Source organism: Pinus tabuliformis, chromosome J, assembly GCF_031772625.1.
Source record: "Pinus tabuliformis cultivar Carrire ecotype Pingquan chromosome J, CPIR1, whole genome shotgun sequence".
Lineage (NCBI taxonomy): Eukaryota > Viridiplantae > Streptophyta > Pinopsida > Pinales > Pinaceae > Pinus > Pinus tabuliformis.
In genome coordinates, this window is record NC_142295.1 from 1,595,585,407 (window position 1) to 1,595,600,255 (window position 14,849).

Genomic DNA, 14,849 nt, shown 5'->3' on the forward strand with positions numbered 1-14,849 from the left:
CTCTAGACGACATCATCATCTTGAATATTATTGACCTTTTAAAGTTGATTTTGTTAGTAAATATTTTTTTTAGGCCCACTATTTACCTAAAATTCCCTGAATGGATAGAGGGACTTAGCACAGGGGTCACAAGGGGCATAAGAACTATTTGACAACCTAATTGAGTGGGACTTAGAATTGCTTGTGGAGTTTGTTGTTGATATTAAACATGCAGTAAAGGGAGTTGGAACAATAATATTCTAGCTCAAGTCACGAAGTAGGTTGAAAGTGATGAACATGTTATGGGTGCCAAAACTCAGATGGATTTTTCTCTCAATCTCTATGATAGAGAAGAAGGGGTTATGTGCAACATTCTCAGAGGGATAGGCATTGATCATACCCACGAGATCTAACTCTAACAAGGGTTGTGTTATTGAAGTTAGAGAGAGCAACCTACATATGCTAAAGGGCCATCCTATTTGAGTAATGGTAAGGAACAAAGTAATGAAAGAGAACAAGAAGAAAGGAGCTTTAAAGGTTGAACAATTCAAAGATAGTTGACCAAGATAGTGGGGAGTAGTTAGCAAATCCCTCCAAATCTACCAAGAAGGTATCCTAATATGAGATGAAGTTACAGGATATTCAAGAGCAAGAGACTTCTAGGAAAAAGGGATGCATATCTTCAAGGATACTATCAAACCAAGTGGTAGGGAACTCCTCAAGTTCAGAGGGAGCGACTATGGCATCGAATGCAGTTCCAAGGGGCAAAAGTGCGTTCCTCGCTAAGAGTCAGTGTTGATGTTTCTATCTCAAGCAAGTACTTCTGCATAAGCCTAAGTACTTCTCCTTATGACATTTGCTTAACTGTGAGTAAGTTTCTAATGTAACTGAGCCTTTGTTTAACTTGAGAAAAACACATAATAATTATGTTGGCTATTAAGCTAAAGAAACTTAGGAAAAGTCAAGTACTTACTTTAGTGATTATATTTTAATCTCAACCATTAAACTAAAGTGATGTGATATATAATCTCGATCATCAATCACTTTGGAGATCAGGGTAAAGGATTTATCTCAATGTAAAGTTATAAAAGCAATGATAAGGAGAAGAGAAAGACATACCATATAGTAGCATCACAAGACATTGAGAGAGACATTGTAGTGGGTAGTGGAGAAGGACTTCCATTCTAGAGTGTTATGTCAAAGGAAGTGCAAAAATGTAGCATTGGAGATTTAGATCGACCAAGGAGATCGAGCACAAATTTTGGGCCTGACCTGCTGGATCAGATTTAGGGTATGTTGTAATTTTAATTTTCTCAGTTGGGCCATTATCCTAAGATGGGAGCCCAATTAAGTTCGAGTTATTAATGAAAAATTGTTGATTGGGAAGAATTTGCTTGTGTCACTTGTTATAGAAATTGGTGTAATTTTTTGTTTCGGCTAATCAAGTGGAGAACTTAATTATGCATTTATTCAATAGATATACAATCTCTTAGGTTAATAAATTGCCTAGGTTGCAATTTGTTATTAGATAATTTGCATAGTAATTGCATAATTGTATTAGGTAAATATGAAAAGATAAACATGTAAAGATATTTACATAATTTATTAAATAGATGTACAATCTTTTTCTTCAGTAAAGATGTAGAATCTCTTAATTAATAATCTTTCATTTATAACCATAAAATAAAGATTTGAATTAAAAAAAAAAAGAAAGAAGATTAATTTGAAATAATCACTTTTGTCACATATTTTTAATTTTTCAAAATTAATTTACTAAATATATAATTAATTGTAAAATTTAATAAGTATATGCTTCCTTTAATTTTTTAAATTAATATTTAAAAAAATACAAAGCTATTAATTTATTTTTTTCAAAATTTAATATATTTTAACTTAAAATTTATTGTTTCAAATGCTCTATAATCCATAATGAAAAAGGTTTACATTAGACCATAAATATAAATTAAATAAAAAATAAATAACTTTGTTTATGACAACATTAAAAAAAGCAAAACCAACTTAAATCTAAAAACTGAAATCAGTATCTATCATAAAATATAAATGAGATTAGTCCGAATGAAAATCAATATTTTTTTTTAACTAATTTTTACTCGGCGGCCACACGCAGTGTGGAAATTTGAGTTACATTTTTGACTGTTTGCATTTTCTATGACGTGATGTGGAGCCAAAGTGTTTGATTGCGGGACCGCTACAGAAATATAGCAGTCTTTTCTACAGCACAGCTGAGGAAGGGCTGACTTTGTTTCACCAATATATTCAGATTTTGTATACCTATGTTTTAGTGATGGCTTGATATGCGGATTTTATCAGCAAAATAATGTTATTAGGTATATGTTAAGCAAAATTTGGATTTTTGTAAAATGATGAATTATTCAAGTATATTATGCTGAACACAATTTTTGAGGTTATAAACATATACAAATATATTTTATTTTTGAATGAAAATGAGATACACATTGGCTTTAAATGTTTTTTTTCTAGGTAAAGGCTAAATCTATTAAAAAGGAGAAAAAATATTTACAGAGAGGTTAAGACCTCAGAGGAGGCTAAAGCCATCCCTCAACCAGATATCTTGATAGACATAAACCCCTGTGACAACAATCCCAGGATTAAGAAGACTTAAGACATGTTTTCCAGATCCCTTACAGACAAAAGTGCGAACCAAAGTTGTGAACATCACTGCAAAACTATCGAGGACTATGGCGTTACTAATAATCGTTCTGCCCTGATAGCCATATACAAAATTTAGCAAAAACAATGGCTTTCTGAGCCATGACCTGATACAACTCATTAGACTATAATGGCTGGTATCGATACCTAACCAGGACTTGAAACAGAACAGAATTGACATAATCCAGAGAAGCATAGCAAAATGATATAAAGACCAGAAGGGAGACTGCCATCAGTGTGCACTGTACCGAAGAAATCAAGCATGTTTCAGAGAGTCCGGAGCGTCCTTTTCCACCTGGCTAGGAGAGCCCATCCACATGTCGACGACATTGTCCCCATCTCCCATGTCACCGCCACCTGGAGGAGCTTCCAGATTCAGATTGCCACCAGAAGGGTGCTCCGGTTCGACCGTAGGCAAATTGCGCTGTGTAGAATCAACTGGAGGCTGAGGTGCCTTAGGCACATTCCCCTCTTCCTGCACATTGTCACAATTGAACACAGTTCCAACCACGTCTCCCTGAAGCACACTGTCATCCTGAGACTGAGACGTTGTGGTATGAACAGAGCTGTTGGGCTTATCCTCCTCCTCAGCCAAGATAACCGTAATGCTGGCTGATAGAACGGGTTTATTGAGCCGACTGTGAAATTTGAAATGGGTGGTTTGGAAAGAGTTGTGCGGGAAGGGCCTGCCATGATCAGAGGGCGGAGAGGGCGGGGAAGCCGAAGCCAGCGGAATGATATTCTGGGGGGCAGGCTGAGAAGCACGACCACGATTACCACTGGTGCCTCCACGGCGAGAAACACCACGACGTCGCACCATCTTCAAACTAACAGAGAGACCTGAGAAGGGGATTAAGCAAGACCAGACAGAATAGGGCCAAGAGTGGGCGAACCAGGTAGAGAACAGATTCCGGATAAGCCCCCAAGCGGCCAGAGCGAAACAGGGATGCGGGAAAAAAAGCAGACGGATATGGAAGGAGCCGATGAGAGCGATAGCCAGAACCAGAAGCTGAGCCATGAATAAAACAGCCTGCGCGGGATCTCGAACAGGGCGCGCATTCATTGTCGAATGCTTAACCATCAGCCTGTACCTCATTGCATTCATATCAATCGCGGTGAGTTTGTGGGAGCTGTGCCGGATCGCCAGGTGCGAAGACAGCTGCCGGCGGAGAGTTAACCCGCCTTAAATGCACCTCGAGGACACCCCCATCCGGGTCACATTGGCTTTAAATGTTATAAGCCTATGCAAATATATTTTATTCTTGAATGAAAATGAGATACACATTTTTTTTCCTTTGGAATATATATGATTTTTTAATACCCATGAAATTAAATGATAATAAATTTTGATGTTTAATGGATTAAAGTTTAAAATTATCCTAAATTTAGTATGTTTTTAAGTTTTTTACCATATTTCTTTTTTTCCTTTGGAATATATATGATTTTTTTAATACACATGAAATTAAATGATAATAAATTTTGATGTTTAATAGAATAAAGTTTAAGATCATCTTAAATTAATTTTACTTTTAACTTTTTTACCATAAAAATTCATTTATTTTTAATTTAAAAAAATGTTAAAAATTCTTATAAATTTTTAAATTTTTAAATTAATATATTATTTTAATTTTAATGGATTAATGTTTAATGGATTAAAGTTTAAATGATAATAAATTTTGCTGTTTAATGGATTGAAGTTTAAGATCATCTTAAATTAATTTTACTTTTAATTTTTTTACCATAAAAATTAATTTACTCGTAGTTTAAAAATTCTGATAAAATTCTTAATTTTTTTTAATTGATATACTGAAGATTAATTATTATTATTATAAAAATAAAATAAAAAATTATTTCAGTTCAATATATATATTTTGGTTGATAAACCGTTTGTGATTTTACAATATTCTTGGAAATTGTACAACCCCAAATTTGTGTGAGCCAGCAAATATGAGATGCGTAGTCCCAGAAGGCACACTGTTAAAACATTACACAGTGCAAGACCCGGCATCCGAGGAACACGGTGATCATGAGAAATTCGGAGATGTGATCGCAGAGGCTTCCCGTATGTGATGGAAAATGCAGTCGTAGAGAATGGGATACCATCTAGGTATAACAGCCTACAAATTTCTGTTCTTTTAAGGAAGCCATCGAACGGTTTCCAAAAGTAACATGGAGCAGCAGAAAGAAGCAAAGGAAAGGTCGCCGTCCCCAATGACCTGACCACCATTATTACGCCACTTTAACAAGTGTGCTTTTGTACATTGTTGAGATTGGGATATAGTGGCTAATTTAAGTTGCAAAATTTTGTTTTCATCCACGAGATGTGCACATTACGATCCAAGGAAATTTATTTCAGCTTTGAGAAGGTGGGCATAACACCAAATACAGAGGCAAGTGGTGAGAAAATGGGAAAAAATCGGTTTCAGCAGAACATGATTACACAAAGTGCCGATCACATCCTACCTACCATCACAACAAAAGAAAAACTTCTACGCCTCCAGTGCATTCCGACATGGAGTCGATTATCATCTATCTACATACATCAGAAATTTTGGAAAGGCGTAAGACAAATTAGAGAAAAGCTTCATTCCCAGAATAACTAGTCAGTTGAACTCCACCTTGGTAAGTGGGTTAGAAGTTCAAGTTAGCAGCGCACTCCTTTCTTGCAGAAGAGTACGCCCGCAGTTTGGGTGAGCGGTCCGACAAGGCTGGAAGGCCTCGCTGGCAGACTCGCTGCTTTTACATATGCCGATGACGCCCCTGCTCCCGATGGCGTGAAATATGCGCCGTTCAGCATCAGATCTCCCTTCGATCTCCAGTTCCAATCCTTCCATTCATTCACGTCCCCGTTTACCCGCTTTGTTACCTCTTTCGCAAAAGGATTTGCGGGTGCGGAGAATCTATTCCCTTGACTGTTGATCGTGGGGTTTGCACTCCCACCAATCGCGTACATTTCCCAGTGAGTGTAATCATTGTTGACCACATGGAAGTATCCATGCCTGCACCTGCATCCATTCATCCATTCATTTCTTGGCAATACAACTTCCACACTGTACTGTAATATTGGAGGGAATAGAATGATGTTATTTACCTGGGCATTCGCTGCACAAGACCTTCTCCAAAATGGTTGTATGCAATCGTCACCCGCATATTCACGTCGGGAGTGTAGCTATCACTATGACCCATCAACATTACCTGCAACGCTCAACACAAAAGCAGAGCAATATTAACGTTGTTTCACAAGATTTCGCGGAAAACAGAGAGCTGTGCTAAAAATTAGTCCATGTGAGGACGTACCTCGTTGTGGTGAGTGAAATAACTGTTTGAGATAGTAATAGCAGTGGATCCCATGATGGCATCGATGAGACCATCAGCACAATTGGACAAAGAGACATGGTCCACCCAAATGTGACTTCCTCCAAATATGGAGATCCCATCTCCATCGCAGATGGTTCTCCACCCGTAATGCGTGGGAGAGTCCCTCACCATGGCGTTTCCTGCAGGCTTACAATCATGAACGTGAATGCCATGGATGATGATGTTGGTCACATACTGAACGGTGATACAGGGCCCGTTTGCAATGTGCACATTCACGCCCCTTCCATCGATTGTTTTGTAACTGTTCATGATCAGCTCCTCCTTCAACTGGATGACCATATCTCTCTCGAAGATGATCCAGAGAGGCTCTGTCTGAATCACGGCGTGACGCAGAGTGCCGGGTCTTGGATTCACCGCATCATAATCGTTGGGATCCGTGACAAGATAAAACCTCCCATTTTTACCTCCAAGAGCATTCCTGCCGAATCCAATGCCGCAGTCTGCCAGGCGTTGTCTGTTGCTCTCCCAGTTGGGGTCGCAACGCCAGCAATCATCAATGGGGTTACCAGTACCGCATGACAGAAAGGCCAGCTCCCGCTTTCTTGTGCTGTTGTCAATGCTTCTGAAACAATCCAAAATTCCGGCTCAAACATTAAAACATTATTAACCAAATACAGCTAACATACTATAACAAACTCAATATGGTAGAGTTGAACTTACCTTTGAACCATTTGTACTACGCTCTCTGGATCTTCTTCCAGGGCAGTGACATTCATGACATTGGCAGTCTCTGCTTCTCTCGAATTCTGAGCAAGCAGAGATCGAAATGGCTTTGCTGCAGCCCCACCATGGATACATAGGATTCCGATGAAGAGCATGCAGCTCAAAATACTCTGATTCTTCATCTTAGCACCCAAAACTCCGATGAAGATTGTGTGTTAAAAGAAAATGCGATGCTGCAACTCTAAACTCTCCCAAGAAATGAAATGCAATCGGAAATATGAGAACGAGAAGAAAAAGCGAGCATTATTGCAAGCAGAAGAGCTTGATAATGGCAAGAGACCAGAGAGAGTGGCCGACACAAATTATAATTGCCTCTGCTCTCTCTCACTCTCTTTGATGCACCATTGGTATGGCAAGCCTCCCTTCTTATAGACAGAAAAGAGTGGGGCATTGAAGGAGGTACAGTATTCCTTTGTCAATCTACTATTGCCTACCATACCAATCCATAGGAAAGAATCAGAGTGCGTTGTGATTGTAGATTTAGGTCATAATTTCCCATCACTGGCGCAACTTCTTCTACCTATTGACGCGGAAAGGAAAAATACTCAACTGCCTGGAATTCGTTCGTTAGTTCACATGGACATTTTGTAGGTAAGTGTCTGCCACTTCTACTTCTGGTAGTAGTAGTAAGCAGTTTTTGACTCTGTGAAACCATCCACCATCCATGATCAGCTGGTGGGCGTAACATCTCATTGTCAACTATGGAAATGATAGTTAAACATAACTGAAATATAAAATTTGGACATTATTAAATCAAGACGATTGCCTCCCAAATTAGCGGGCAGTTACGGCTGAGTGGTATAACCGTAACCTTAGGGATTTAGGACCATCATCAGACTGGTCGCTGCCGCAGACATAAATAACGAGATAAAGTCATCGAAATTGGAAGACTTGTTAACGTATGTCCATTCGCCCTATAATTGCGCAGTGGAAAGTGCTCCAAGGAAATTTCCTTCCTTTTGAACGGCTTCTGGATTTCTATTAAAATATTCATTGTGAATGTCGCATGCCATGAGATCATTCGCCGTATGTGTGCAGTTCATGGATGGTGGTGTACGTGAGCAGGTAATGATAGGTTTAATATATAAATATATATTTTTATTGTATAAATGAACTTAAAACACTCTTTTAACATTTACATTTTACAACATTCCTTACTGAATCTTTTAAAAAATTATCCTAAAAAGGAGGGATCAGACTACACTCTATAGAATTGTTTACATAAAGTACGGCTATAGTGAGCACCATGTAGACTATTAATGACGAATAGCTGATGAACGAAAGTTCCATGTTGGAGTAGTTGGCCTCATGGATTGGGTCCCACTTTGTACATATGTTTGTAGGTTAAATTGCACGAGTGTTGAGACGTAGCAAAAGATATAATGGTGAAAATGAAGAGTAATTTTTTTTTTTTAACGAGCAAAATTAAAATTTAAAAATATATCAATTTATGATTACAGTTTTATATTTATCTTATAATAATGAAAAGAAAATTAGAAATAAATATATTAATTTTATTTATATGAAAAAACAATGCATATAATGAAATAAATAAAAATAATGAATAATTTAAATGTGTATTTTACCAATTTATGTGAGTTTTAAAATAATATTTAAATTGTGATTTTCTCACAAAGTTTTGAACAACTAATTTTTATAATGCGTTGTATTAATAATAATAACAACAATATATAAATAAATAAAATAATAAAGAAAATAGCAAATAGTAATTAAATAATAAATAAAGAATTCAAGATATAATATTTTCTTTTTTAGTTAAGACTAACCTAAGTACCCATGGGAGATTTGAACCGGTGACCTATCGCAAGGAGTGTCTTAACATCACACCCATTCACCGTCAATCCAAAACCCTGTGGGCTCTTAAGATATTATAATAATAATAATAATAATAAACTAAAGTTAATTAAAATTTAAGACAAAAAAATAAAGTTGGCATTTGATACATGGATTGTGCATGCAAATCCATTTCTAATTCCCTTCCATTTTTGGAACAATTGGTTCTATTTAATGATTGAAAAAGGAGATGAGAAGCATTTATTTATTCTTTTTGAAGAAGAGTTTTGTGAGACAAAGTATTCTCTCGCAGTGGTAATTGATTGAGGACTCGGGGACACGAGGGCTTCACTAAGGGAGCAATACCATACCACATGGGTTCATATTGGGAAATATATATTGAGGAAAAAATGACTTAATATATTGGAGGATATATAAAAAATAGAACTCAAAGTTAATTAAAAGTATAAAGAGGTATAAAAAATGTTAATAAAAAAGTGGATACATACAATATCTAGTGAAAGTAGGGGTTTTTTAAATTGGAAAGGTGCATTGGGTTCATATTGGTAGGGGGTTAAATAATGTGATTTTTAGAGGTATTTTCCAATATGTAGTCAAATTAGGCGTATTGTTTAGTATGCCATGAATGCATGTGATATGTCAAAGAAAGGTGCATTGGGTTCATATTGGTAGGGGGTTAAATAATGTGATTTTTAGAGGTATTTTCCAATATGTAGTCAAATTAGGCGTATTGTTTAGTATGCCATGAATGCATGTGATATGTCAAAGGTTCATTGAGTAAATCGCCGTGCTTAGGGGTGGCTAGATGTAAATTCAATATTATCAAAATCATAAAAATAAGAAAAAAAATCAAATATTTGTGTAATACAACAAATGGAGGAGCACATAAATGTGTTCGAAAATCAATAAAAATGGTAAAACTAGTTATATAATATGAAGTAATCTAGTCATATAACAAACTTACTCTTAGTTAATTAGATTTTATTTTTTTATAGATTTGGAATTTCAATCCAAATTTTGATAATTTAGATCGATTCAAAATTTAAAAAGTATATTTATAAATATTATACCTTTATGAATGATTTTTGAACTGGAATAAAATTACACATCAAAATTTTGCTAAAATTTTATCAAATTTATTATTAAAAGAATATATCGTTTTTTATAAAATTAATTCACCTATTATATATTAGATAACTTTTAAATTACTTAGAGAGTAGACAATGACAAGTGCTTTGTTAAGGTACTTTGTGTTGTGAAGGGATAACAACCCAAAATTCAACATACAACTTGTTACATCAATTTATGTGATTAATAATCAACACAATCTATTTAACTAATTAGCATAGAATTTCAAAACCATTAGGAGAGAAGACTTACTTTAGGCGAAAACATACCTTACTTGTGATTTTGGAGTTATAACACTACCAGAATCCTAGTGACTACAACAAAGTTTTGGGGATGACTCTCCACCTAACTGTAAGCTCAACTGCATAAAATATTTCTATAACTGGACACCCTCAAACCCTCAATCAACTACTACTACCAGGGAATCCTTTGTCTCACAACACTCTTCTTCAAAAAGAACGAATGAATGCTTTTCATCTTCCCTTTTAGCCATTAAATAGAATCAACTGCTCCAAAAATGGAAGGGGATTGGAAATGGATATGTATGCACCCAATCCATGTGTGAGCATGCTAACTTTTATTTCTTTGTCTTAAATTTTACTTAACCCAAACTTTTTCTTAATTTAATTCCTGCTTATTTTATTCTTTTTACTTTTGTTATGTTTACTTATTCTTATGATTTTTATCCTTATTTATTTAGAACTTTAGTTTATTATTATTATTATTATTATTATTACAAGGCATTACATACTCCCCCTCTTTAAGGAACTTCATCCCGAAGTTAAGTTTAATCATTTACTTATTTATTATTCTATTATTTATTTATTATTTCACGTTTTCTCTACACTCTCTACTGAACTAGTATATCAACAGACATCAAAAGTTACACAACACTAGGGAAATCCCAAGGAAGCTGATCTAGGTGGATATTGGTGGTCACCCACCTATTCCGCCTAGACCTTCAGTCACTTTCATTTGTTTCCTTGTTTATTTCAGCATTTACCATTTTTAGCAGTTTTTTGGGTCCTGAACTTTCGTAGCAGTTTTGACCCCCTCAACGACCTTTTTTTGAGGTCCACTATAGGCCCGTAACCATAGGTAGGGGCCTATAGCAAAACCTGTAGTACTCAAAGAGACCTTTCCAACAAGGTATCGTACACACCAAACGGAGATAATATGACCAAGTTATGACCCTGGGAAGTTGACTGCCCAACCAACCCCAACGGGGCCCACAAACTCTTGGCGTTACATCTCCTCGGGTTAGGGTTTTGGTTGTTTAGGGTTTCCTCATGTTTTTCAATAATAAATAAACCCTTGAGCCTCATTGTAACATTGTTCAAAGGCATGTAGCCACCACATCTCTTCTCATAGATAAGCTATCATCACCCAAGCTAGTCTTATTTCCATTCTGTTTGTAAGCATATTTCAGTATTTGATATTAATGAAATAAAGTGTTATTTCTACTGCATCTCTGTCTTTATGGTTATATTTGTAGTTTGTTGTGTTCTTGTTTAAATTCATATTATTGGTTTCAGAGAGGTCTGCTATTTCTCTGTTTTTCTTTGCATGTCCCCAACAAGATCGAGATATAAGGAGTCAGGGTTGGAACTGGTCGAACCTTTACAAGCCCAACCTCACAAATCTCAATGGCCTCCCATGGGGGAAGAAAAGAAAGACGAGGGGGTAGGAGATCCTTTCAAAATCTTGCTCGAAGAAGCCCTCGAGCGACATAGGAACACGATGATGAACAACTTTGCCTAGATCCTTCAGCAACTACCCAAGGACGACACATCCACTTCTAGTAGCTACTCTGGAAGCGCCACACCCTTTAAGGTACAAGTTAACTTTGACATCATATTTGAGGGTCAGGTAGATGTGGACGTCGTAGATAAATGGTTAAATATGCTAGAAGGATATTTTTTTGTTCATGATTTTTCTAGCTAGGAAAATATTACTTTTTCTCTTCTCAAAGTCGCCCCCCAACTCAAGGACTAGTTGGAAACCTACTGTGAGCAGAAGGATGAAAGTACACCCTCACTATTTTCGGTTGCACCCACTTGGGATTTGTTCCAGGAAACCATCAAGGAGTAGTACTACCCTGTCAGGAGATATGAGGATAAATACATAAGTGGACCACACTATGAAAGGGAAAGGACAAAGACATGCCGAAGTTTACCAATGTTTTTCATACCCTTCACACGAAGTTGGGTATCAAGGATTTTGAGAAACATTTGGTACTCAAGTATCGTGACTGCCTACACAGGTACATCGAGGATGAGATGGAGTTCCTAGACATATCCTCACTCAGCACGAAGTACCGATACACCGTCAAGATCGAGTAGAAGCTTAAACAAAAAAAGCGAGACTTTGGATCTGCGAATCCAAAGCAAGGGAAAGGCGCCCCCAAACTGCAGAGCAAAGGGAAAAGCCAAGGCAGGGTAACCAAGGATAACCCACTGAAGCCGCAAGAAAAGAAAAATGCCACAAAGACAAAGAAGGACACAGGAAAGTGGTGTGAGTTCCATAAGAGCTCCACTCACAACACAAGTGAGTGTCGGGCCAAGTAGTCACTGGTGGCCGAGCTGAAGACTTTTGAGTCTTACGCATGTTCTGACTCTGAGTCAGAACCTAACAAGGGGAATGAAAAATGGAAGAAGATCATTGATGCAGAGCCTAATGCCACTATGGCCAGCACCAAATTCCAGAAGATTGAGCCTGAAGATCCAGAAGAGGGGGAGTGCCTATTCAAATCACAGATGTGGGTGAAGGGTTCTCCGCTGCAGTTCATTTTCGACAACGAGAACCAAAAGAACGTCATTTCAACAAAGGTTGTGAAGTAGCTAGGCCTATCGACTATAGCTCATCCGCAGTTGTATAGCATCGACTGGCTTCACCAAGTTCGAGATCTCCGCGTCAACCAGCAGTGACGCCTTCCTTACAACATCAAATCCTTCATGGATGAGTTACTGTGTGATGTTGCTCCTCTTGAAGTTTGTGATTTATGTTGGGTTGTGTTATATTCTTTCCACATAGTCACAGGGGGTTTGAGGTGTACCAGTAACCGCACTTTATGGCGTCCGGGGTAGCGCACCCGAAAATTTTGGTTTTGGACCCTATGTTAGGTTGGGCGGACCCACCTATGGTTTTGTGCATGATTTTCACACATGTTTTTTGGACGCGATGGTTTTCAGTCCATGGTATTGGATGCGATGGTTTTCGGTCCATGGTATTGGATGCTTCGGCATGTATAAATATGTATTATAACATTGAAAGGAACATAATGAAAAATCAAACTAGTAGTCTCGGTTTTGGGATCCAGGGGAGAATCTCTGTGTATATGTGTTTTATGTGTTCTGCTCTCACATTATTTATTTTTTGTGTCTTAGGATTCGTATGCAGGTAATTTATGTACGGGGTTAAAACCTACATTTGGTATCGGAGTTGTTTTGGCTTCAAGGGGACGCCTTTGTTGCTGAGGGGTTTCACTCAGGCCTGTGGTAGACTCTGTTCAGTGGGAGATCTGCGAGATCGATTCTGGTGGTGAAAGAAGATGGTGAGCAGTGGAAAGATAGAGATCGAGAAATTTAATGGTCAGAGTTTTGAGTTGTGGAAACTCAAGATGGAGGATATGTTGGTGGATAAAGGCTAGTGGATTGCAGTATATTCGGGTATTAAACCAACGAGAGTGTCCAATGAAGAATGGAAGAAGTTGGATTGGAAGGCAAAGAGCACAATACGATTGTGTGCCTCATATTCAGTATTGCTAAATGTATCAGGGGAAGCTACAACGAAGGCTTTGTGGGACAAGTTAGGGACTTTGTACCAATCTAAGTCTCTAGTGAATAAATTGTTCTTGCGGAAAAAGCTGTATAACCTGAGGATGAAAGATGGAGACTCGGTGATAGAGAATCTGAATGCATTTAATACTGTGGTAAGTCAGTTAGCATCTGTTGATATTAAAATTTTAGATGAAGATAAGTGCATGAGTTTGTTGTGTTCTCTACCAGATTCGTGGGATAGTTTGGTTATTAAAATAGGTAGCAATGCAACTGCCTTGCATTTTGATGAAATAGTCTCATCCTTGCTAATGGAGGAGATGAGACGAAAAAATATGGCGAGCCAAAATGGTGATGCCTTGTCTGTACAAGGGCCAACCTAGAACAGAAACAAAAATAAGTCATCCAGTGGGAGCTCTAAATGTAAAGGGAGATCTAAATCTCCAGGAAAACCTGTAAAGGTGGTGTGCTGGAAATGTGGAAAGGAAGGACGCTACAAAAGGGACTGTAAATCTAAAGCTTCTGACAAAGGAAAGGGATCTGATGAGGCTCCTTCTGCAAAGGTGAAAACCACCTCAGATGAAGGTGGGGATGTGTAATTGGCTTCTTCAAGTACACATGTAGATCATGAGGCATGGTTGATTGACTCAGGTGCATCCTTTCACTTCACTCCACATAGAGAGTCGTTCTGCGAGTATGAGAAATATGATAGTGGTGATGTATTCTTAGGGGATGATAGGAAGGCTAGAATCATTGCTCACAGAAAAGTAAAGTTGAAGTTGCAAGGTGGAAGGGTTATAACACTTCCGGGTGTTTTGCATATTCCTGCATTGGCCAGAAATCTGATATTTGTAAGCAAGTTGGATGATGCAGGTGTAAAAATAGTGTTCGAGAAGGATACCTGCAAAATGGTTTGGGGAGCACTGGTATTGATGTGAGGAGTTCAAATTAGAACTCTGTACAAGTTGCAAGGTAGCACTGTTATTGATGGGTGCAATAGTTCTGTGGTTCTTGAAAGTGGAGCAGAAAATCTAGTGGTCTCTAGAGAGAAGACCATGTTGTGGCATCAAAGGCTTAGACATATTGGAGAGAAGGGCCTTCGAATACTTCAAGGTAAAGGTATGGTAGAAGGTATGAGTAATAGCTCTCTGGATTTTGATTTCTGTGAAAATTGTGTATAAGGGAAGAAGAATCGGGTGAGTTTCCCCTCTGGTAGTAAGAGGGTGAAACAAATGTTAGAGCGTGTGCACAGTGATGTGTTTGGACCTGTGAAGGTTCCATCACTGGGTAAGTCTGTGTACTATGTATCATTTATAGATGACTTCTCAAGGAATACATGGATATATTTCCTTAAGAAGA

General features: G+C 37.6%; 1 protein-coding gene across 1 annotated transcript; it reads right to left on the reverse strand.

Annotated features, from left to right (window-relative positions):
• Positions 1-5,000: 5,000 nt before the first annotated feature.
• Positions 5,001-7,186, reverse strand: LOC149233578 (putative pectate lyase 18). Its single transcript, XM_089376772.1, has 4 exons — positions 6,709-7,186; positions 5,968-6,610; positions 5,762-5,865; positions 5,001-5,675 (listed from the first exon to the last, which is right to left on the reverse strand). The coding sequence occupies exons 1-4, from the start codon at positions 6,891-6,893 to the stop codon at positions 5,315-5,317; spliced, it is 1,293 nt and encodes a 430-aa protein (XP_089232898.1). The 5' UTR covers positions 6,894-7,186; the 3' UTR covers positions 5,001-5,314.
• Positions 7,187-14,849: the final 7,663 nt, after the last annotated feature.